This window comes from Thamnophis elegans, chromosome 2 (assembly GCF_009769535.1).
Source record: "Thamnophis elegans isolate rThaEle1 chromosome 2, rThaEle1.pri, whole genome shotgun sequence".
NCBI lineage: Eukaryota > Metazoa > Chordata > Lepidosauria > Squamata > Colubridae > Thamnophis > Thamnophis elegans.
In genome coordinates, this window is record NC_045542.1 from 64,515,386 (window position 1) to 64,539,295 (window position 23,910).

Sequence of the window (23,910 nt, forward strand, 5' to 3'; positions counted from 1 at the left end):
CTGTAATTTTCAATTAGGCTGGGGTCTCCCTTTTTGATTGATTGATTGATTGATTGATTACATTTATATGCCGCCCTTTTCCCCGAAGGGGACTCAGGGCAGCTCACAATTCAATCAGGGAAGGAGGTACAGACAGGGGGATAAAAAAGACAAGACATAACAATACAAAATTTAAAAACACACAACAAACCATACCATTCGAGAAAGGGGGCAAAAACTCTTTAGCCCCAAGCCTGTCGGAACAGCCAGGTTTTTAGGGCTTTGCGGAAGGCCTGGAGGGTGGTGAGGGTTCGAATCTCCATGGGGAGCTCATTCCAGAGGGTCGGAGCAGCCACAGAGAAGGCTCTCCTCCGGGTAGTCGCCAGTCGGCATTGGCCGGCGGATGGAATTCGGAGGAGGCCTAATCTGTGGGATCTGATCGGTCTATTGGAGGTAATTGGCAGCAGGTGGTCTCTCAAGTACCCAGGTCCAATACCATGAAGGGCTTTATAAGTGACGACTAGTGCCTTGAAGCGTATCCGAAGACCAATAGGCAGCCAGTGCAGCTCGCGGAGGATAGGTGTTACGTGGGTGAACCGAGGTGCACCCACAATCGCTCGCGCGGCTGCATTCTGGACAAGCTGAAGTCTCCGAATGCTCTTCAAGGGCTGCCCCATGTAGAGCACGTTGCAGTAGTCCAGTCTAGAGATCACAAGGGCACGAGTGACTGTTGTGAGGGCCTCCTGGTTCAGGTAGGGACGCAACTGGTGCACCAGGCGAACCTGGGCAAATGCCCCCCTGGTCACAGCCGACAAGTGGTGTTCGAAAGTCAGCTGTGGGTCCAGGAGGACTCCCAAATTGCGAACCCTGTCTGAGGGGCGTACTGTCTGACCCCCCAGCCTGAGAGATGGAAAACTTGGCCAATTAGTGGGAGGGAAACACACCAGCCACTCGGTCTTATCCGGATTGAGTGCAAGCTTGTTATCCCCCATCCAGACCCTAACAGCCTCAAGGCACTGGCACATCATTTGTTTGTCTCCCCTTTTAAAGATAGGGATGAATGTGTCTAGTGACCATAGGTTGGGGAAGGAGCTGGTCCTGAAAGATTTTTCAAAGATTATGCTTAGAGATTCTGCTATGGCAGTGGAAAGCTTTTTTAAGAAGTAGGCACATAGTCCATCAGGTCCAATATATAGAATTGTGTAAACTAAGCATCTTAATACAATAAAGTAAGAAAACGGAAAATGTTTTGGAGCTGCAATTTCTCACTTGGTCTTCTGAAACATCTAAATAAAGAAGTATACAAATCAAAGTGAAATCAAGAAATAATTCAGTAGATCTTTCTGATAGATGGATCTAAAGCAAGCCTGCATGTGAGGCCTGGAACCTGCCAAGCAACCTTGTGTAGCCCACCAGTCCAAAGAAAGGAGGAGCAAGAAAAGGAGGAGGTGGTGGTCAGAATGATTGTTTTGGAAAAACTAGCAAATTGTTCAGTGCCAATATACATTTAAAAAAAACCTAGATAACTTCTTGTGACTCTTATTCTGTCACATGTATTAATGAGTAATAAATATATCTTATGTTTGCTAATAAGTGAGAAATATCTTGTATTTCTTTGTCATATACAATCAGATTATACTAATTTGCTTTAAAAAAAATAATGTACCATATTGTTCTATTTAGATTTTGGAATGTTTTGTCACTTGAATTGATCAGTGTTTGAACCTATGGATAAAAGGAGAATCTAGTTTTGTTCTATGCATTTATTCAATCTTTTCTAAAATTTTGTCTTAATATTAAGATGCAGACTTTGTTTCAGATTACCATAGTGGGTAAGTGCTGCTCTGCTAAGATCAAAATATTAAATTCATTTCTTGCTGTTACAAGAAATGAAGTCTTATAGACTAAGTATAGTTTCATATCCAGCAGAAGATAAATTGCTCTGTTTTTCCTCTGAAGGTTTCTAAAAATAGAGTGTTCTGAAGCTCCTATGAACAAAAGAATTCTGAAGCTCTACCTCTGCCATTGTCTCCTTTATCTGCATTTGTCTGTTTTGTCTGAAGAGTTCCATCATTTAATACTCTAAAATGTATTTTCCTATGTCTCCCGTAAGGATTCCCCCCCCCCCCCAATTGCTCAATTCTTGCAACAAAATCTCAAAAATTTATCTAATGCTCAGGGCATCTTTAAGAAGTGGAAGCACAAAGTTTAAAAATATATTTTAAAGATATACTTATTGCAAATCAAGAGTCCAAACTTACCATCTGTTAGTTCTTTTGTTAATTCCAAACATTACTAGACAAACCTATATTGCTGTACATATTTTTAAAAGCCATTGTATACCTTTATGCATACATTTTAATAAATATTTAATAAATAATATTTAGCACCTAGGCAGCTAATTATTAGCATATAAATCATATTCAAATAAATATTTAATTTATATTGCAGCCTTGCGTTTGCAATGTTTATGAGCATGTGTAAATACACACACAAACCCATACACACACACATACACACAAACAGAATAGCTGGTAGGTTCTTTCATTAGACATTTTAACTCATTCTCCCTCTCACACACATACAGCTGAAACTCGAAAAATTAGAATATCATGCAAAAGTTCATTTATTTCAGTAATGCAACTTAAAAGGTGAAACTAATATATGAGATACTCCTTACATGCAAAGCAAGATAGTTCAAGCCGTGATTTGTCATAATTGTGATGATTATGGCGTACAGCTCATGAAAACCCCAAATCCACCATCTCAGAAAATTAGAATATTACATGCGGTCAATAAAACAAGGGTTGTACATAGAACAATATCGGACCTCTGAATAGTATCAGTATGCATATGTACTCAGTACTTGGTTTGGGCCCCTTTTGCAGCAATTACTGCCTCAATGCAGCGTGGCATGGAAGCTATCAGCCTGTGGCACTGCTGAGGTGTTATGGAAGGCCAGGATGCTTCAATAGCGGCCTTCAGCTCTTCTGTATTGTTCGGTCTCATGTCTCTCATCTTTCTCTTGGCAGTGCCCCATAGATTTTCTATGGGGTTCAGGTCAGGCGAGTGTGCTGGCCAATCAAGCACAGTAATCCCATGGTGATTGAACCAGGTTTTGGTGCCTTTGGCAGTGTGAGCAGGTGCCAAGTCCTGCTGGAAGATGAAGTCAGCATCCCCATAAAGCTCGTCTGTGGAAGAAAGCATGAAGTGCTCCAAAATCTCCTGGTAGACGGCTGCGTTGACCCTGGACTTAATGAAGCACAGTGGACCAACACCAGCAGATGACATGGCTCCCCAAATCAACACAGACTGTGGAAACTTCACACTGGACTTCAAGCATCTTGCACTGTGTGCCTTTCCATTCTTCCTCCATACTCTGGGTTCTTGGTTTCCAAATGAGATGCAAAAGTTGCTCTCATCAGAAAAGAGGACTTTGGACCACTGAGCAACAGACCAGGTCTGTTTTTCTTTAGCCCAGGTAAGACGCTTCTGACCTTGTTTGTTATTCAGGAGCGGCTTGACAAGAGGAATACGACATTTGAAGCCCATGTCCAGGATCCGTCTGTGTGTGGTAGCTCTTGATGCACTGACCCCAGCCTCTGTCCACTCCTTGTGAAAGTCCCCAACACTTTTGAATGACCTTTTCCTGACAATTCTCTCCAGGCTGCAGTCATCCCTGCTGCTTGTGCACCTTTTTCTTCCACACTTTTCCCTTCCACGTAACTTTCTATTAATGTGCTTTGATACAGCACTTTGGGAACATCCAACTTCTTTTGCAATTACCTTTTGAGGCTTTCCCTCCTTATGGAGGGTGCCGATGGTTTTCTGCACCACTGTCAGGTCAGCCGTCTTTCCCATGATTGTGATTCCTACTAAGAGACCATTTAAAGGCTCAGGAATCCTTTGCAGGTGTTATGGCTTAATTAGCTGATTAGAGTGGGACACTTTGAGCCTAGAATATTGCACCTTTTCACAATATTCTAATTTTCTGAGATTGTGGATTTGGGGTTTTCATGAGCTGTAAGCCATAATCATGACAATTATGACAAATCACAGCTTGAACTATCTTGCTTTGCATGTAATGAGTCTATCTCATATATTAGTTTCACCTTTTAAGTTGCATTACTGAAATAAATGAACTTTTGCATGATATCCTGATTTTTTGAGTTTCACCTGTAGATACATATCACTAAAATTTTGCATCCAAAAGGATTTTAAAAAAATGTTTCTATCTAATTTACAAATGCTTACATTTTTCATTAATCATTATCTCCATAAATTAAATACAAATAAAGTATTATAAATGTATAGTTGCATAAGATTATGACTAAAATTTTGGGTGAATGTTAAGGCCATTGGAGAGTTGAGTAGAGATAAAAGGGGATAGACAGGATATATTTTGTTGAGGAAATAAGAGAAAATAGAGTCAGGATTTATTTGTTTGTTTATTTATTTATGAAATTTATTTCCCTTGATTGGAATAAATATACATCTGGTTCAGTTCCAAGCTGGGGGAAAGACACTGGAAACATAGAGGCTGATTGGAAAGATGGTTTAATGATGAAGCAGAACCATAAGGGTGGTTCTGGTGCAGCTGGCCACATGGAGTGAGGGGTTTTCATACCTTCTCTTGGGCTTTGCATTTGAGCTTCTTGTTTTTGTGTAAGAGCATGTATTCTATTTGTTGTTGTAGGGGGTCATAATTGGCTCTATAGGTTGTCTGAACTAAGTTTGGTTGAAGTTTGGAGGGTGATGCAATATATTTAGGAGATTGTGCAATGTACTGAGCTCTACTCCTAGATGGTAGAGGGTTAATCCTATTATGTCCCAAAGGGTCATGTCATAATCCCATCATCCTGGAGGTGGAGGTCTTTTGTTTTGTAGATAGGATGGGTCAGTCCTTCTTAATGGACACAAAATATCGGCTGGGGGCCGGGAGTTGAGACTCTTAGTTTCTGTCTCCCTTAAGATTTTTTAAATTTCTCTTTTAGGTGAAATATTTTATCCTGCCTTTTTTAACATTTCGCAAAATATTTCCTTCTTTGGGGAGGGTATGTATGCTACACCTCCCATCTCATATCCAACGATTCTGGGTGGCTTACAAAATGGGGAACCTGAAAAACATTTTAAAAACATTCATAGATAAAACAGATAAAAACATTAAAAACCATAGAGAAAAGATAGCAGAGAAGGGAGCTGGAAAAGGGGGTGGGAGTGGGTGTGGGAAAAAGTGGCATTGAACTTAATTAGCCACCTCCACCATGAAGCTCTCCATTGGTCCCAAGCCAATCTGGAAAACCTAGGATTGGATTGGGCAAATAGAGGATATGGAAGGAACCTGAAAAGGGAAAACAAAAATAGTGGATTGAAATTAGGCCTCTTTTCCCTGCTCTATTAAACAGTTTCTAGATTTGTGATATTTTCTTCACCCCATCTTTTCTATAGTAACCATATTTGCATGATAATATAATAAGCACACATTGCTTTGGTTTAGTATGTTTTCCATGTCAAGTGTATAGGCTAGATCAGAGGTAAGTTGTTCCCGGTTTGGCCCAGTTCAGCTGAACCGGTAGTGGAATTCAGGCCTAGGTCACAGAATCAGCAGCCAACCAGGACTGCAACGCCCCCAAAACGGTTCCGTCATCGCCACTGGGCCACCACCATTTTGGTTTTTAGTGACTGCACATGTGCAGTTCACTGTAAATTGTTATGTGCATGCATTTACATTGAACAACACACAGCACACAGCACACATTTTGCATGTGCTCTCGCCTTGCTTGCGGGTGTGTGCGTGTGTTGCATGTGAGGTGGAAACCAGTAGTAAAATTGGCAGCAACCTACCCCTGGGCTCGATAGTGAGTAGTTTAAAGTTTTTCAACCTTGACTATAGCTGCTATATTGATTGGTGTACATTAACCACAATTTACTGTTTCATATAAACCTGAGATCATGGCTAACTAAATGGATTATGTTTAAGTTACAATATGTTTTCCACATAAATAATACAAAGGGCAAGAGGGGCCACAAAACAATGCTGCATTTTGAGCAGTATCTTCTTTGAGCCATATCTCCTTTGCTTCTGGTTCTTGTCATGCCTGTGAGAGTGAGATGTTAATGGAAAATACTAGAAAGGGGAAGACTGAGCCTTTCACCACTGTTTCTAGGGCCTCCAGTGGAGTTTATTTTCAGGGAAATTACAGAGCTACAGGAGGAATAATTAGATTCCCCCCCGCCCTTCTCACTATGTCTCTCAGAAAAGTCTTCCAAGATTGATAGATGAACTGTTATTGGAATTGATCATTTTAAATTGTAAAAGCAGACCAAAAGTAGAGTAATGTTATAGATGTTAAATTGTGTATCTATCCAAAGATGAAATAAGCAGATTTCTTATTCAAGTCAAATCCTCTATCATAGCCGATCACTAGATGTGTAGGTACAATTCAATAGCAATATTATAGGAGTGGGAGGTGTATGAGATAAAGGTAACTGAATAATTTACACAAAAAAGAGAGGGAAAAGGAGGAAAAGGTTAAAAGAATGAGTAAGATCAGGAATATCAAGCAATATATAAAGACAAAAGAGAAAAAATTGAAGTATGTACCAATCCATATTGTTGTAAATTAGTCTGGTATAATATTTAAATATTAATATATAACATTTTAATTAATTTTAGATGTACTGATAAAATGCAGAGATATGCAATACAGTAATAAAATTCTACCTGGATACTTCAGACATAGTTAATGATGCTTACTTAATGCCTAGTAATTTATTATAATCATAATTTAGGGTTATATTAAATGAGGAAAGCGAGAAAGAGAAGAGAAAGAAAGATAGATAGAAAGAAAGATAAAATAGTCTGAGGATATTGAGTTCTCAGGTTGAGTCTGAAATTGCTTACTGCTTAGTTTCAATTATTGCACTGATAAACTTAGCTGCCATGTGGGGGATGTCATGCTCCCACATGCATGAAGACCAGCGCGCCAGAATCCAGAAGAGCAACAGGCAACGACTCGCATGCCCAAAGAGATGACTCTGCATGCCATAGGTTTGCCACTACTGCCTTATACATTGGGATACAGATATGTGGGCACAACAACTGTATCGAAGCAATAATGGGAGCCTAGCCCTAAAGAAATACTTTCCTAAACATAGTGGAAGTGAGAATGTATAAGAAGCTTGCAAATTTCTTGGAACTTCTATCTAGTAGAATTCTAAAGCTCTGAGAAAGGAAACTGATTTCAAATTGATATTCAGTATCACCAGACATGAGTTCCTACCGGTTCAGCCCAGTTCAGCCAAACCAAAAGTGGTATGGTGGCATGGGTCGCTAGAACCCAGTGACCCAGGTCTGCCATGCCCCCGAAATGGTTCTCTGGTCAGCGCTGTCGGAATCTGCCATATTGTTTTTAAGTTCTGTGCAGAACAATTTTAATTAAACTGTGCATGTGTGTGCATCCAGCGTGCACATATGAAGCACACATACAAGCGAACTAGCAGTAAAGCCAGCCCGAACCCACCCCTGAGTATCACTCAATCTTTACAGCACTAGCTTTTTGGCCACAGCATATAATTGTAAAGAAGAGAAATTACTATTCTCATATTTGATTTAATACACTTGTAACATCCTCCAAGGAATGTATTTTTCAGCCTTCCCTGGGGCCCAATGTTATAAAATTTCTGTGAGTGTTCTGGACAAACTTTCACATAACATCTGGAGCAGCTGATAATGGTTCTATTATCTTTCTGATATTGGCTTTCCATTTAGGTAATGAAATGCTGTTTAGAATTTTGATCAGCATTGATCTGCAACTGAAGAATATTCCACTCTTCAGAACTATAAAGACGGGATGGATAAATGCTCAGTTCTGCCTCTCTAATTTATTTTACCAGCAGTTGGCTCCTGACAAGATAAAATCTGTTGATTTAAGAACACATGTTGTACTTGGACACCATCTTGCTTGTAGTTTGTCAGTACTTTGTCACAGAACCAAGATTTGATATATCCTACATGACTGAATGGTTAAAACAACAACAATTTTTACTAAATTTGTAAAATTTAGTTTGAACAAGTAACCATATTTTGATAGCTAACCCAAAATCTAATGGTACAGAAATTGTGGCTCCTAATGCCAAAATCTATAAAAGAAACAGACTACTTCAAAATATAGCAATAGCACTTAGCAATAGCACATAGACTTATATATTGCTCCACAATACTTTACAACACTCTCTGATGGTTTACAAATGTCAGTATATTATCCCCAACAATCTGGGTTCTCATTTTACCGGTCTCGGGTGGATGGAAGGCTGAATCACCCTTGAGCCATCAGGATCAAACTCCTATCTGTGGCTACAGTCAGCCTATAATATGGCATTCTAATCACTGCCCTACCACACAACTATAATGTATATATTACATTATAGTTGATTGATATATTGTGTCATCAAATCATGGTACTGGAAACAGATTTTCCCTTGGTGATGTCCCTTTTCTGGAATTTTCAGGTGTTCAAATAGTACACTCATCACTATTATAACTGAGTCTATTCACCTTCCCACTGGTTTTTTTTTTATTGCCACCTTTCTCAGCCCAGAGCACTAGAAAACTGTATCTTTACATAATGTGTGTCTGAATTTCAGTATGATCATTTATGTTTGAGTGAGAACTCTGGATTGATTTGTTCACTTGTTATGGCTGCCCATAATATTATCAGAACTCTTCTCCAACTCCAAAGTTCAAAAGTGGCAATAATAGCAATAGCACTTAGACTTATATACCGCTTCATAGTGCTTTTATCAGCAGTTTACAGAGTCAGCATATTGCCCCCAACAATCTGGGCCTTTATTTTACTGACCTCGGAAGGATGGAAAGCTGAATCAACGTCCTGCTTTTAATTTTTGCTTCCATCAAATGTTATAGAGAATGCCATGATTTTATCTTTGTAGGTATGGACACAACCACTATTTCAATATTTTTTAAGACCTTCATATAATGTATTTCAAGTGCTAGTCTGTTCCATATTTGTTGCTTGCTTGTCCCTTAACCGTTGATAGTTGAGTCTAAAAAGCAGACGTTATCCACCACTTTGATAACTTCATCATCAGTCCTAAGGCTGGTTATTCTACCTGTTGTCCTTAGTTCTTCTTTAAATTCAATCTTAGTCCCATTTTTTTCAGCGTGTTTCTTGATTTTAGTTATTAAATCCTTTGTATTTTTAACTATCAGTGATTAATAACCAACTATCATCATTGCAAAGTTTATTGATGCTTCTTCCTCCATTTGTCACACTCATCTTCTTTCTATTCTCTTAATATATATTCAGCATGTAGGTTGAATAAATAAGGAGAGAGCATGCAGCCTTGTCACACTCCTTTGCCAACCTGGAGCCTGCCTGTTTCATAAAGTTCTATCTATACGGTAGTTTCCTGACCAGTAGTGGGTTTCAAATTTTTTTAGAACCTCTTCTGTGCTTTGTGGGAGTGGCTTGCCAGCCATGTGACCAGGTGGGAATGGCTTGCTGGCCATATGACTGGGTGGGAGTAGCTTGCCAGCCATGTGACTGGATGGGCGTGGCCTACTTGTAAAATGTGGTGAAACTCACTTAACAACGCTCTTGCTTAGCAACCAAAATGTTGGCTCAGAAACTCTGGCATTTGAAGCACACAAGTCTTAAAGCTGTCAAAGCTGTCAACCCTTGCACCCCTAACCCTTTAGAAAAAAAAAACCCAGGGGTGTTCAAACTTGACAGCTTTAAGGCTTGTGGACTTCAACTCCCAGAATTCCTCCTCTTGCTCTTCATCTTGATGATGTGTGGACGGCCAGGGGGAGGGAGCTGAAACCGGTTCTAAACGGCACTGTAGAGTTGTGGAACCTCTTCTATAGAAGAGGTTAGAACTGGCAAGAACCCAACCCTATTCCTGACGTATGTAAATTTTTCATGAGGACAATGGGATTCCCATTTTTATGAGCATTTTCTACAACTTGATGTGTTCAACATAGCCAAAGGCATTCCTATAATCAATGAAACACATGCTAAATTATTTCTAGTATTTTGGGCTATCTCAATTATCCATTGTGCATCAACATAAATGTCTGATGTTTCTTGGCCTTTTCTAAAGCCAGCTTGAACATCTGGCATCTCTTTTTCCATATAGTGCTCTAATCTGTATTGGATGATCCTAAGCATTATTTGTGCTAGCATGTGAAATTAAGGATTCTGTACAATACTTTGCACACTCTGTTAAGCCTCCTTTTTTGGTATTAGTACATAGATTGACCTCTTCCAATCTGTTGGCCACTATGTCATTCCCCAAATATTCTGGCATAGCTTAGTTAGAGCTTTTACTGATTCTTCTTCTGTTACTTACCAAAGGTCTGTGGGTATTCTGTCACTTCCTGTAGCCTTCAGACTTGGTAGTCAAAAGCATGCTGATCTAACTTCATCTTCTACTTCTAGAGAGTCTTATGTGAGGAATATTTTCTAAGGAATCTTGGTTGTTGACATCTTACTGTACAGTATTTCAGTACACTCCTATCTTTGTTTAATCTCCTTTGAATCTGTTGCTATCTGTCCATTGGTATTTTTAGCATACCAATTTGAGGTTGGAACTACTTCTGAATTCAGAGATCTTTTGAAAGACATTCCTTGTTTTTCCATTTTCAGTGTCTTTACACATGTGTTGAAATCCTGCTTCTTGTCTCTACTAACAAGTCTCTGTAATTTTTTTGTTAAATTTATTTCTGAGATTTTGGTCTTTCTTGGCTTTGGCTTCTCTTCTTGGCAATTTCCATGGTTGTTTTGACTCCTTTTTTTACTTTCTTCTGTTTCTTCATTTCTGGCAGTCTCTTTTCACATTAATCCTTAAAGAAGTCATTCTTTAAATTCTTTCCACTATTCCTCTCATTTTCTATCAATTAGGTTCAGAACTTCAAAACAATTTCTAATTCATCCTTGAAAATGATGGGTGTATTTCAAGATCATCTCGTACAAATTAACTAGTTTTCTTTTTCTTTAGTTTAACTTCGAATTTACATATGAGCAGTTTGGGATCTGTTCCACAGTCAGCACCTGGCCATGTCTTTATTGCTCTAATTGAGTTACTTCATTTAGCAACAACATAAATCAATTTGATTTCCACATATTTTATCTGGTAATGTTAATGTATTGAGATATTTTTTTGGTTGTTTGAATTAGCTATGAAGAATTCATTGAAGTGGCAGAAATTTATAAGCTGGTCTCCTGCTTCATTTTAGCTTTCTAAATCGTACAATCCAATTATGTTTGCCTCTTTCGTATTGGCAACTTTGGCATTCCAGTCTCCAATCACAAGAAACTCGTTTTACTTGCATCTTCTGTTGGTTCCAAATTGAACGTGATCATAAAATACAGCAACTTCCTCTTCTTCTGAATTGGCAGCTGGAACATAAATTTGAATGATCGCCATATTAAAGGGTTATACACAACAGCTCATCAATATTATTTGGCTATTGATTGCACTGTAGTGATGTACTTTTCTTACTATATTCGTCGTAACTATAAAAGCAGTGCCGTTCCTTCTTTGTTTTTCATGTCCTGAATACTAAACAGTCTGATCTGATTAAAGATATACAATTTCAATCCATTTCCATTCTCTAATGTCTAAAATGTCAATTTGTAGTCATTTCACGTAATCTTTCATTCTGTTGAACTTCCCCATGTTCTTGCTTCTTGCATTCCATGTTCCTTCTGTAATTCTGTCTTTATAGCTTTGGATCTTCTTTTCCTGTAGGGCAATATAACAATTACAGGGCGGGGCATAACCTTTTCCTAGGGGGTCACAGCAAGATCGACAGCAGTTTACAACTTCCGCGACACCTCATTTTAAAGCCCATAAAAAACTGAATTGAATGAGCTATTAAATGTTAAATTTGCTTTAAGAATGGCTGGAAAATTCGATTCGGAAGAACAAAGGATCATTGACAGAATAAAATGCATTGCCTTTCGAGAGGCTCGCGATGCTGGAGCGACATTTATCAATCGAAAATGGATTGCAAACAAATTGAAACGTCATCCGGATTGGGTTACTGATAATTGGAACAAAACAGCCCAAGAATGTTTCACAAAATTTGGAGAAGGGCGTCCTCTGCAACTGTCCCAAGAAAGCAAAGCCATCATTGCAACTGGCAGTCGCAAACAACGAAAAGGAAACCGAAAAGTGGCCCAAGAAATCCTTCAAATTCATGGAAAACGAGTTGATCAAAGGACAATCGGCCGATATCGAGAACGAGAAGGTTTGAAGCCATTCCACGTCATTTGCAAACCATTGAAAACTCAAACACACGTTCAAGATCGGCTTTGGTTGTGCGATTGGTTGTCTGAATGGACCGAGGAAGATTTTCTTCATTTGGCGCCATCTGACGAATTCTTCGTTTATGCCATTCGAAAACCGAATTTCCAGAACGATCAAATTTGGGCTAAAGACGTCGACGACATCGCCAAACATGAACGATATCGACAAATCGTTCGCAATCCGACTTGCATCGGGATTTTCGTCATTTTCACAGCCAAGAAACTGCATTGGGTTTTGAAGGATAAAGGGGAATCCTGGGATGGCAGTTATTTCCGTGAGAAAATTTTATTGGAGAATGTCATTCCATTTCTCAGTGATCCAGACAATGTCTTGGTGGTTGGTGAGGCTGTCTTTCTTCATGACAAAGCTCCTTGCATGCGTGCAAATGCGACTCAGCAATTGTTAAAGGAAAACAATGTCGAATTTTGGGGCAATGACGTCTGGCCGGGAAATTCGCCAGATCTCAATCCGGCAGAGAACATTGGGGCCATAATTAAGGATGAAGTGGAAGCTCTGATGATTCAGGAGCAAGGTCAAAATCGATATTCGGTTGAAACTTTGAGAATGAATTTGGAAACTGTGTTGAAAAATCTGGAAAATCGAACGGAACTGTTTGAAGATTTGTTGTGTTCTTATCCACCTCGTTTGAATGCTGTTCGAAGGGCTAATGGTGGTCATACTGACTATTAAATCGTGTCAATAAACTCAGTTTTTGATGGGCTTTCGAATGGTGTATGAATTATTTGTGTTGTTATTACAAGTGTTGCTGTGACCCCCTAGGAAAAGGTTATGCCCCGCCCTGTAGACATCCTACAGGCTTTAATTCTAGCCATGCCAAAACACCATTAGTACTCTGAAAGATTCTGAGCTCTCCAATAACATATGGAATGCCATCTGACCTGAGGGGCCTATCACTCAGCATTGTACTCTCAATCATTTTCTGTTTTCTATTCCATGTGGTTTTCTTGGTAAAAATGCAGGAGTGATTTGCCATTGCTTTGTCTTGTGCAATATGAATTGTTGCCTTACCATTGTCACTAAAGCGATTATTCGCTTCCTATATCCTACACAGGTAGACCTCACTTACTGACTGCTTCATACACATTGCAGTTACAGTTGTAATGAAAAACTAACTTTGCAGCCAATCCTCCCATTTACAACCTTCACAGATCTGCAAAGGAAAGAAAAGCTATAATAAGATTGTCAGCATAGTCATGGTTTCACTTAACAACTGCTTCACTTAACAACTGCATTTCCAGTTCCATTTGTGAGTTCTCATTGAGGACTACCTGTATATCATCTGCTTCCAATATCATTGCTGCCGAATATAGATGTCTTCTCGCTTTAACTGTGCAGGTGGAAGGACTTTCATTCCTTTGGTAGTGCCTGCTGGGAATGTATACTTTGGCATACAGTCCTTGATGTTCTTTGCTTATCCCTCCCAGAAATACCCCCAACCACAATCAGGAAGAACCACAGGACTTTAGGAGGGGACATAATAATACTCTTTTTAAAATGTAAAATGCCTTAGTTGTAGGTTGCTTCTCTTGATTAGTTTCCATTCATTGCTTCCTGTCTTATCTTCTGGTGTTTTGAAAAATAGGTTCAACCCCTATTTTTTGTGGCACCCCTCAAATACTGGAACACTGCTATCATGTCACCCCTCATCCTTATTTTAATTAAATTGCCCAACTCCTGCAACCGTTCTTCATATGCTTTAGCCTCCAGTTCCTTAATTATCTTTGTGGCTTTTCTCTGCACTGTTTGTAGAGTTTCAACATCTTTTTTATATTGTAGTGACTAAAACTGGATACAATATTCTAAGTGCTATCTTACCAAGGCATTATAAAGTGGTAGTAACACTTCATGTGATCTTAATTTTCTTCCTCTGTTAATACTGCCTAGGACTGTGTTGGCTTTTTTGGCAGTTGCAGCACACACATTATTTTAAGTACATTGTTCTTTATGTTTAAAATAGAAACTTCAATCCAATTCAGAGAAAGAAAGATTTTAATATTATCAAATGCACAATACCTCTTTTCTTGAGTGCGGTTTAGAAAATGCAAAATATATGGTCTCACTCCTAATGGTGAAATTATTCAAGCAAAACCAAGCAGGACTAAAAAAATTGACTTGTATAAGAAGAATGTGTGGACATGCTTAATTTCAAATCTGTTGTTATTTATTTTAAACTGCTTTACTGCAAAAATGATTATATCAAATTGTTTGTGTTCAAGATTAAATAGCGTGGGTTAGAAATCCCATGCTAATCCAAAATCACCCCCATGAAGGCACACAAGCTGGGTAAGTTTATCTGCTGGGAAGGCTGTATTGCTTTGAAATTACATGATTGTAAATTATACAAAACCCTCAATATTCTGTGCTGCCAGCTTGTAATGTTATTTTTTCTCTCTTGCAGATGAGGTCAGCCTTTCTCACGGTATCATATCTATCACAACTCAGAAGAAAGAAGCCTGGTAAGTGTTCACATTTATGAGAAAGAGTTAGCATTTTAACATTCTGTGGATCAGTTTAGTTTTCACTTGCATTGGAACATTAAGCTTAATTTAATGACATGCAAAATAAGGTGTGTAACCTCACCCATAGAACCCTTTTGGGAATTCCATAGCCTTTCTTTGAATTGAGGCATAATCAAGCCAGATACATGTACAATCAGTGGATAACATGCAACATGTCTACTACCTGAGGATTGATCCTAAGTACATTTATTTGAGAATTGTGAAAAAAATTATGGAAGACTGCCAGAAAAATGAATATAGTTAGGGTTGGTGTAATATCATCCTTTAGTTAAGCCTTTTAAATAATATGTTGCTTCATATTTTAATAGTTCTTGCTGCTATATTAATAATGTAGTAGGAGTATGGCTATGAAACTAAACAAGAGTTTCAGTCTCCTCCATTATTAACGTTGGCAAATAGCAACTACTCTGGCTGAGACTGCTGGGGCTATTTTGGCAAATAGCAATAGCACTTAGACTTATATACCACTTCACTATGCTTTACAGCCCTCCCTAAGTGATTTATAGAATCAGCATATTCCCCCCCGCAACAGTCTGGGTCCTCATTTTACTGACCTTGAAAGGATGGAAAGCTGAGTCAACCTTGAGCCTGGTGAGATTCGAACTACCAAATTGCAGGCAGCAGAAGTAGCCTGCAGTATTGCATTCTAACCACTACGCCACCACAGCTGAAATTCAAAGGCCATGATTTCTGCATCCCTTTTCTATATGCTCAGCAAATAATATGTACACATACTCTCTCATGTGGGCATATGTGCTATATATATTGTATATTAACATGATGAAAGTTGGTGAAATATACTTTTGTGCAAGTTTGTCTTTTTTTCCTAGAAAACAAATAATATGTTTGCAGCTTGTGTTGAAAGAATCAGCCATCCAAAAGAGAACAATGAATGTTAAAACAAATGGATGCAATCGTGAAAATTTACAGAAGAAAAAACTTTTCAATATTGAATGAGGAAGCAGTTGCCAAAAGGGTCAGAGAATATGAAAACCAATTTTCATGCATGTAAAATACGCACAGGAGTCCCCTATTAACTTTTTTGTGTTTTTGAAAGTTGCCATGTGAGTTGCCTTGGTTCAATAATTGCTGCCTTATGAAGTACTATTTCACCCAATGGAAGGTTGCAAACAGGCACAAAAGGTTTCAGAGTATAAAGATATTTCCTTGAGGATTGTTATTATTTCTTTTTAAATTGGCATTGGATTTATAGCAATTATGCTTTAATAGTCATATAGAGTAATAATAAAAAAAGTCTCAATTTATAGTTTTTATCTGACATGCCTTGATTGTTCTTTTCAGCAACAAGACAGAAGACTGCTTAAAATTCAGGAAAGGCTGTTGCAAAGCAGATCCTAACAGGTCCGTGGATCAAAGAAGCACGAATGTCTTGTGGGATTGCTCTACGCTGGAGACAATGGGTAGTGTCTCCAGGGAAGAAAGCACTTTAGAAAAACTTTCTGGTTTGAAGGATTCAATGAACTCTAAAGAAGCTGAATGGCGAAATCCTTGTAACCCAAAGGAATTCACTTCTGCAATGGAATCCAAACTCATAACAATGCTGCAGGTGAATACTAAGGATTTAGGAAGGGAGACCGAGCACTTACACTCTCAGGCTTCACCACCACTTGTTGGAGTACAGACTGTTAGTGAAGATGAAAGATACCATAGCAGTGAACCAAAGCATGTAGATACCTTCAACAAAGAACACTTGAGCAAAAGTCAAGCCTTGGAGAAAGAAGACTTTCACAGATTTGATTGGATTTCTGGGCACAGAGAAGGGCATGGGCTACTCCCCCAAAAGAAGAGTAAATCACCAGATGTAGCAACAAACCTGTCTGTTAAGAGACAATCTGCGCGAGAAGCTCCTTTGTTGGCTTTGCCAGTATTTAGAAAAATGCTAAATCCCCACTTAAATAAAGCAAACAGTGTAGAGTGTGTGTTCTCTCCCTGGAAGGGACAGGCAGTGGATTCTGATATAGATGAAATAAGTTCTGCTAATCAAACTGATTGGGTATTAGAGAAATCAGGACTTCAGACAGCTATGGATCTTGTTGTCCATAAACATGGTTGGACTGTTACTGACAAAGACACTATGGAACATGTTCCCCTGAGGTCTGTGGAATCTCCTTCCTGTAGCACTTTTGATGAAACAAGACCTTATATGTGCAATGTCCTTTTGGAGGAGCAAGAAAAAGATGATGTTGGCCAAGAAGGGGATCCAACTGTTTACACATGCATTGAGTGTAGCATCTATTTTAAGATGAAAGAACATTTGATGGATCATATGCTTCAGCATAACAGAGGATTAGATCAGGACAAAGAAGGTACTAGAGATCTGGATCAGTTGACCTGTAATGAGTGTGGATGGGTTTTTGGGGACATTGAGTCTCTAGACCGGCACAGGAGGCTTCATCAGCAATCAAGAGAAAAGATCATTGAAGAAATCCAGAAGCTTAATGAATTATCAGATGAAGGGAGAGATGCCAAGCTACAATGCCCAAAATGTGTGTTTGGAACCAATTCTTCTAAAGTGTTTGTTCGGCATGCAAAAATGCATGTTAGGGAAAGGAAAAATCAAGGTTTGAAGAATCTGTTTGGCAGTTCTGCTTGCAATGAACCACAGAATAGCTCTATACACAACATGCATAAACATTTAAGGCTAAATGAACATATATCTCAAGTTGCACACGATGCACACAGTAGAAATAAAAAGCTTAGCATTTGCACGCTTTGCAGCTTCCCTGCACCAGATGAAAAGATTTTAAAAGAACACATGGAATATGCTCATTCCCACCTGCCATGGAACATAGAGACTTTGGAAGCAGACATGAACCAACCTGGGACTAGTAGGGATGACTATAACCCTAGCAAGTCAGGACGATTTTTGGAAAGTGATTATTTGAGCAAAACAGACAGACCCTTTCCACAGTACCACTGTGAAACTATGCCCCACTACAACTCTTCGTTTGAGTGCACAGCTGGTCACCCGAAATTTCACAAAACTAACAGCATAAAGGACATCCCAATGCCAGGATTTCGGGCTAGGAAACGAGCTCCCTATAACTCCTCACAGAATGTCTTGACAATGTCCACTCTTACCTCATCAAAAGCTCATTCTCCATATGCCTTGAACCAAATGAGAAATAAAAGCACAACTCTGCCCCTTGAGACTGAGAGAGAGAATATCCAAAGCCATTCAGGTGGGTTGGAGGAACAACCGTACAAATGGTTATCTATAAACAATATTAGGATGACTGAAGAAGAATTCCCTTTGACGACAGAAATAGAATTAGCACAGAAGAGATACTTTAAACCTTTTGTTATTCCTCAATCTGTCTTGGAACTCAAAAGGACTTTTGCAGGCACTTTGAAGGCAATGGATTGTACAACCCTATCAGCAGGACAGCAACAGCAATTACATCAAATGGTTCCTATTGTTCTTGTTGAGGAAATTAATATTTATCCCAAAAAAAGGAAGAAGCCGAAGATGAAGAATCTGAGAAAAAAGTTGTCACCTGCAAGACACTTTGGAATGGAGGAATCTCTTCCCTTAAGTGTATTTCTGTTAGATTCTTCTCTAGAAGGATCTCTTGAACTGGATGATCTTCTGGGTACAGATTCCACAATGCTGAAAAATGAGGAAAGAAAATGCCCGTACTGTCCTGACAGATTCCACAATGGGATTGGTCTAGCCAATCATGTGCGGGGCCACCTGAACAGGGTGGGTGTGAGTTACAATGTCCGTCACTTCATCTCTGCAGAAGAAGTGAAAGCTATTGAGCAAAGATTTTCCTTCCAAAAGAAGAAGAAAAAAGGTAGTATGTATTCAATTTGTATTTTTTTCTATGTTTCTATTTTTTTTTTAAAAAAAATTCCTTGAAGATGGGTATGTATGCTCTCCAATTTTCTTTCCTGAAAAGATTTTTACAATATCATTGTAATGGCTGGATATTATTACATTATGATTTAATAGAGGTTCTCTATAGTATAAATGGTCTCTCGGTTTTATTATATGACACTGATTATTATTTTGTTTTTCATAGTTGCAAACTTTGATCCAAGTACGTTCAGTTTAATGAGATGTGAATTCTGTGGAGCTGGCTTTGACACACGTGCAGGGTTATCCAGCCATGCCAGGGCCCACCTGCGTGATTTTGGCATCACTAACTGGGAACTTACCATTTCACCAATTAATATCTTGAAGGAGCTACTAGCCAATTCATCTGAACACCCCGTGTTGCAATATGTGATGGAAACAGACCCCTCATCTCCAAATCAAGAAAAAGAGATGCTTGGGTTCGGACCCTGCAAAACCACACTCCCCATATCTGATTACAACATTTCACAATCAACTTTTTCCCCTTTCCCTTCTTCCTGGGGAGATGAGACCATGCAGGCTTTCAGACATGGTAAGCACCTTTTAAACCGTATGTGTATCCAGGAAACTGTGCCAATATAATTTAAATATTCTGCCTTCTCTAGTTTCCTTGATAACAGCATGATATAAATGGTGGTGTTTGCTGAAAACATAATGATAAGTTGCAGTGGTTTTTACAGGTCCATTGAAGAGGGCCATAGAAACCTGACTTATAACTGGGGGCATCTGTTTTCACTAGTGTGACATGTGTTTGTATGTGTCCTTAGGAGGGAAAAAGGGGCAAGTGACAAAATGCAATACAACGCGGCACACAGAAGCACTGCAACAATGTGTAGCTTACTTTGTGACATCACAAAATACTAGTTTGTTATATAGGCTTCTGGCTAATTTCAGCTTTACTACTTTTCATTTACTCTATAGTATTTGATTAAGTATATTTGAGGTGTACTCAAATGTGAGTACACCCCCTCACATTTTGTAAATATTTAAGTGTATCTTTACATGTGAAAACACTGAAGAAATGACACTACAGTATGACAGGCTATACAGTAGGTGGTTCAATCCTAATGTAAGCCTGCACTTTGCTTTAGAGTTAGAGTTTTGAAGGAAAAAAGAACAGCAATATATATTTAAAGTATGAGGTGCAAAGGGGGAAAATGTTAAAAAAGGAAGATGGAAGAAAAGGATAAAATATAAAAATAGATCAGAACTTTAGGGGAAAATGTTTAAAAGAATATGGGTGCTTCTAGATTAAGTGCTTGTAACATAGAGACATAAAGTTTGCCTGTCAACTTGCTGCCTTTTTTATAACAGTAATGTGGGATTTTGTTTGCTTGTTTTTTTTGATAAGCAAGCAATTGAAAAAATGGAAATAATATTATTTTTCCCCCTGATTTTAATCTCCCTTATTCCATGGAAATGTTTTTAATAAAATACTTCAGAAGTATGAGACAATGGACAAAAATCTAAGAATTTAACACAGATCTAAACTATAATATGTGGGGACATGGTGGCTCAGTGACTAAGACACTGAGCTTGTCGATCAGAAAGGTGAGGACTGTTTGAGTGAGAGCTTGGGTATGACTGATTCGGAGGACCTGCCGGGGGTATGCGGGGGTCACCGGGGTGGTTGGGGGGACTATAACCACGGGAGAGGGTCGGAGCATTGCGGTCATAACAGGGAGAGGCAGATATGGCGGGGACTTTAGGGCTGGCCATTATCGGGGAAGGAGGGCTCGCTACATCACAGAGATCCCTCCTTCCGGCCCTATGAGTCCCACTCCAAGGTCAGATGGCGCAAGTAATCGGGACCCTGGTCTCAGGCTGCTGTCGCTAAATGCCAGGTCTGTTGTTCACAAGGCTCCCCTCGTCCGGGACTTAATTTTAGACGAGAGGGCAGACCTGGCATGTATTACTGAGACATGGCTGGGCACGGAGGGAGGAGTCCCCCTCGTAGAAATGTGCCCAGACGGATTTCAGGTGCTTCATCAGCCGAGAGCCCAGGGAAGGGGTGGCGGTGTGGCTATTGTTGTCCGGGAGTCTTTAGCACCTCGTAGGATCCCTGCTCCGGAGCTTGTCGGGTGTGAGTCCCTACTGGTGAAGCTGGACCTCAAGGGTCAAGTGGGTCTGCTGCTAACGTACCTGCCTCCCAACTGCGTTGCAGCAGCCCTCCCCTCGCTCCTCGAGTCGGTAGCCGAGCTAGCAATTGAGTTCCCTAGGCTTATGGTTCTGGGGGACTTCAATTTGCCTTCGCTCGGCGAATACTCTGATGGAGCGCAGGAGTTCATGGCCTCCATGACAGCCATGGGCTTGACCCAAGTAATTCGAGGCCCAACCCACTCAGCGGGTCACACACTCGACCTCGTATTCCTCTCGGAGCAGTGGATTTGTGATCTTGGTCTGAGGGGTAACGAGATCATACCCCTGTCGTGGTCAGACCACTGCCTACTGAGGCTAGACTTCCGGAGGCCAAACCCCCACCGTGGGGAGGAGGAACTGACCAGGTGGTTCCGCCCCAGGCGACTTATGGACCCTTTAAGATTCCAGACGGAGCTTGGGGTTATTCCTGATACTCTCGCCCACAGTTCGGCGGAGACCCTTGTTGCTGCCTGGCACTCGGCAGCATCAGAGTCTCTTGACCGGATTGCGCCACTACGGCCCCTCCGGGCCGGCAGATCCCGGAGGCCCCCTTGGTTTACTGAGGAGCTCCGGGAGATGAAGCGCCGGAGGAGACGCCTAGAGCACTTGTGGAGGTCCGATAGGTCCGAATCGAACCGAGCACTTCTGACAGCATGCACCAAGGAATACATCAGGGCATTAAGGACAACTAAAAGAACACACATTGCCACCTTGGTTGCGTCCGCCGAGTCCCGCCCAGCCGCCCTGTTTAGGATAACCTGCTCCCTCCTAAATAGGAGGGAGGCGGGGGACCCCTTACAGGGTAAGGCTGAGGAGTATGTCCAGTTCTTGGCGGACAAAGTTGCTCGGTTTCGGTCGGACCTGGACTCCACTCCCGCAGATCCAGCCGAGACACAAGGGAATAGCTTGGCAGACCATCTCTGGGTTGAGTTTCAGGATGTTGCCTCCGGGGATGTGGACAAGGCTATGCGAGCTGTGAGAGCCTCCACCTGTATACTGGACCCGTGTCCCTCCTGGCTGGTTGCCAACAGCAGTGAGGTGACACGTGGCTGGATCCACGCGGTTGTTGCTGCTTCCCTTCCCTTCGGGCACTTAAAGCGGCGGTGGTGAGACCCCTCCTGAAGAAACCATCCTTGGATCCAGCCATTCTTAATAACTATCGTCCAGTCTCCAACCTTCCCTTTGTTGGGAAGGTTGTCGAGAAGGTGGTGGCCTTCCAGCTTCAGCGTACCTTGGAGGAAGCTAACTATCTTGACCCCTTCCAGTCCGGCTTCAGGCCCGGTTACAGCACAGAAACCGCTTTGGTCGCATTGACCGATGATCTCTGGAGAGCCAGAGATGGAGGCCATGCGTCCATCCTGGTTCTCCTTGACCTCTCAGCGGCTTTCGATACCATCGACCATGGTATCCTTCTGCGATGACTGCGGGAGGTGGGAGTGGGAGGCACTGTTCTGCGGTGGTTCTCCTCCTACCTCTCGGACAGGTCGCAGTCGGTGTTGGTGGGGGGGCAGAGATCGTCCCCGAGGCCCCTAACTTATGGGGTGCCGCAGGGTTCGGTCTTATCCCCCCTACTATTCAACATATACATGAAACCGCTGGGCGAGATCATTCGGAGGCACGGGATAAAATACCATCAATACGATACACAGCTGTATCTGTCCGCCCCGTGCCAACTCAATGAAGCGGTGGACGTGATGAACCGGGGTCTTGAGGCCGTTAAGGACTGGATGAGAGCTAACAAACTGGTACTCAACCCAGACAAGACCGAGTGGCTGTTGTGTTTCCCTCCCAACAATTTGGCCAACGTTCCATCAATCAGGCTGGGGGGTCAAAATTTATACCCCTCAGACAGGGTCCGCAACTTGGGAGTCCTCCTGGACCCACAGCTGACTTTTGACCACCATTTGTCAGCTGTGACCAGGGGGGCATTTGCCCAGGTTCGCCTGGTACGCCAGTTGCGGCCCTACCTGAACCGGGAGGCTCTCACAACAGTCACTCGAGCCCTTGTGATCTCTAGGCTGGAATACTGCAATGTGCTCTACATGGGGCTGCCCTTGAAGAGCATCCGGCGACTTCAGCTAGTCCAGAATGCAGCCGCGCGAGTGATTGTGGATGCACCGCGGTTCGCCCACATAACACCGATCCTCCGTGAGCTGCGCTGGCTACCTGTTGATCTCTGGGTGCGCTTCAAGGTGCTACTTACCATTCATAAAGCCCTTCATGGTAGTGGATCTGACTATTTGAGAGACCGCCTTCTGCCAATTACCTCCCTTCGTCCCATCAGATCGCATAGAGTAGGCCTCCTCCGAATTCCATCCGCCAGTCAGTGCCGACTGGCGACTACGCGGAGGAGAGCCTTCTCGGTTGCAGCTCCGACGCTTTGGAACGATCTCCCCGTGGAGATTCGCACCCTCACCACTGTCCAGACCTTCCGCACAGCCCTCAAGATCTGGCTATCCCGTCAGGCCTGGGGATAAGATCCTAATCTCGCCCCGCCCGAATGCTGAATGAATGTTGTGTTTTATTGGTTATTTTCCTTTATTCACATTTCTTTTGTGTCCTGTCTTACACTCGCCTCCTTTGAAATGTAAGCCGCCCTGAGTCCCCTTAGGGAAAAGGGCGGCCTATAAATGTCAATAAAATGAAAAATGAAATGAAATGAAAGCAGTTCAGCGGTTTGAATCCCTAGAGTGAGCTTTTATTTGCCCCAGCTTCTGCCAAGCCAGCAGTTCGAAAGCACGTAAAAATGCAAGTAGAAAAATAGGAACCGCCTTTGGTGGGAAAGGTAACAGTGTTCCATGCGGCTTTGGTGTTTAGTCATGCCAGCCAATGACCATGAAAACATCTTCGGACAGCGCTGGCCAGGGGTGGGTTTCAGGCGGTTCGCGGCGGTCCTCGCGAACCGGTTGGTCGGCGAACCCGGAAGTAATTAACTTCCGGGAATGCCGAAGGATCCACCCGCCCGCCCGCGTTTCTTACCCGGTTTTGACGAGTTCTGCGCTTCCACGCATGCGCAGAACGCATACAGCGCCTGCA

The 23,910-nt window shown here is 41.4% G+C and overlaps 1 protein-coding gene across 9 annotated transcripts in view; it reads left to right on the forward strand.

Annotated features, from left to right (window-relative positions):
• The window catches only part of WIZ (WIZ zinc finger), a 78,897-nt gene that overhangs the window by 27,527 nt on the left and 27,460 nt on the right, over positions 1–23,910 (forward strand). For 8 of the 9 annotated variants that reach the window (XM_032209296.1, XM_032209293.1, XM_032209299.1 and 5 more), the window contains exons 3-5: positions 14,735–14,792; positions 16,158–18,676; positions 18,902–19,267. In XM_032209296.1, coding sequence (XP_032065187.1) covers positions 14,735–14,792; positions 16,158–18,676; positions 18,902–19,267 — 2,943 coding nt within the window. The remainder of the gene's footprint in view (positions 1–14,734; positions 14,793–16,157; positions 18,677–18,901; positions 19,268–23,910) is intronic. The other variant, XM_032209297.1, reaches the window with a different exon arrangement.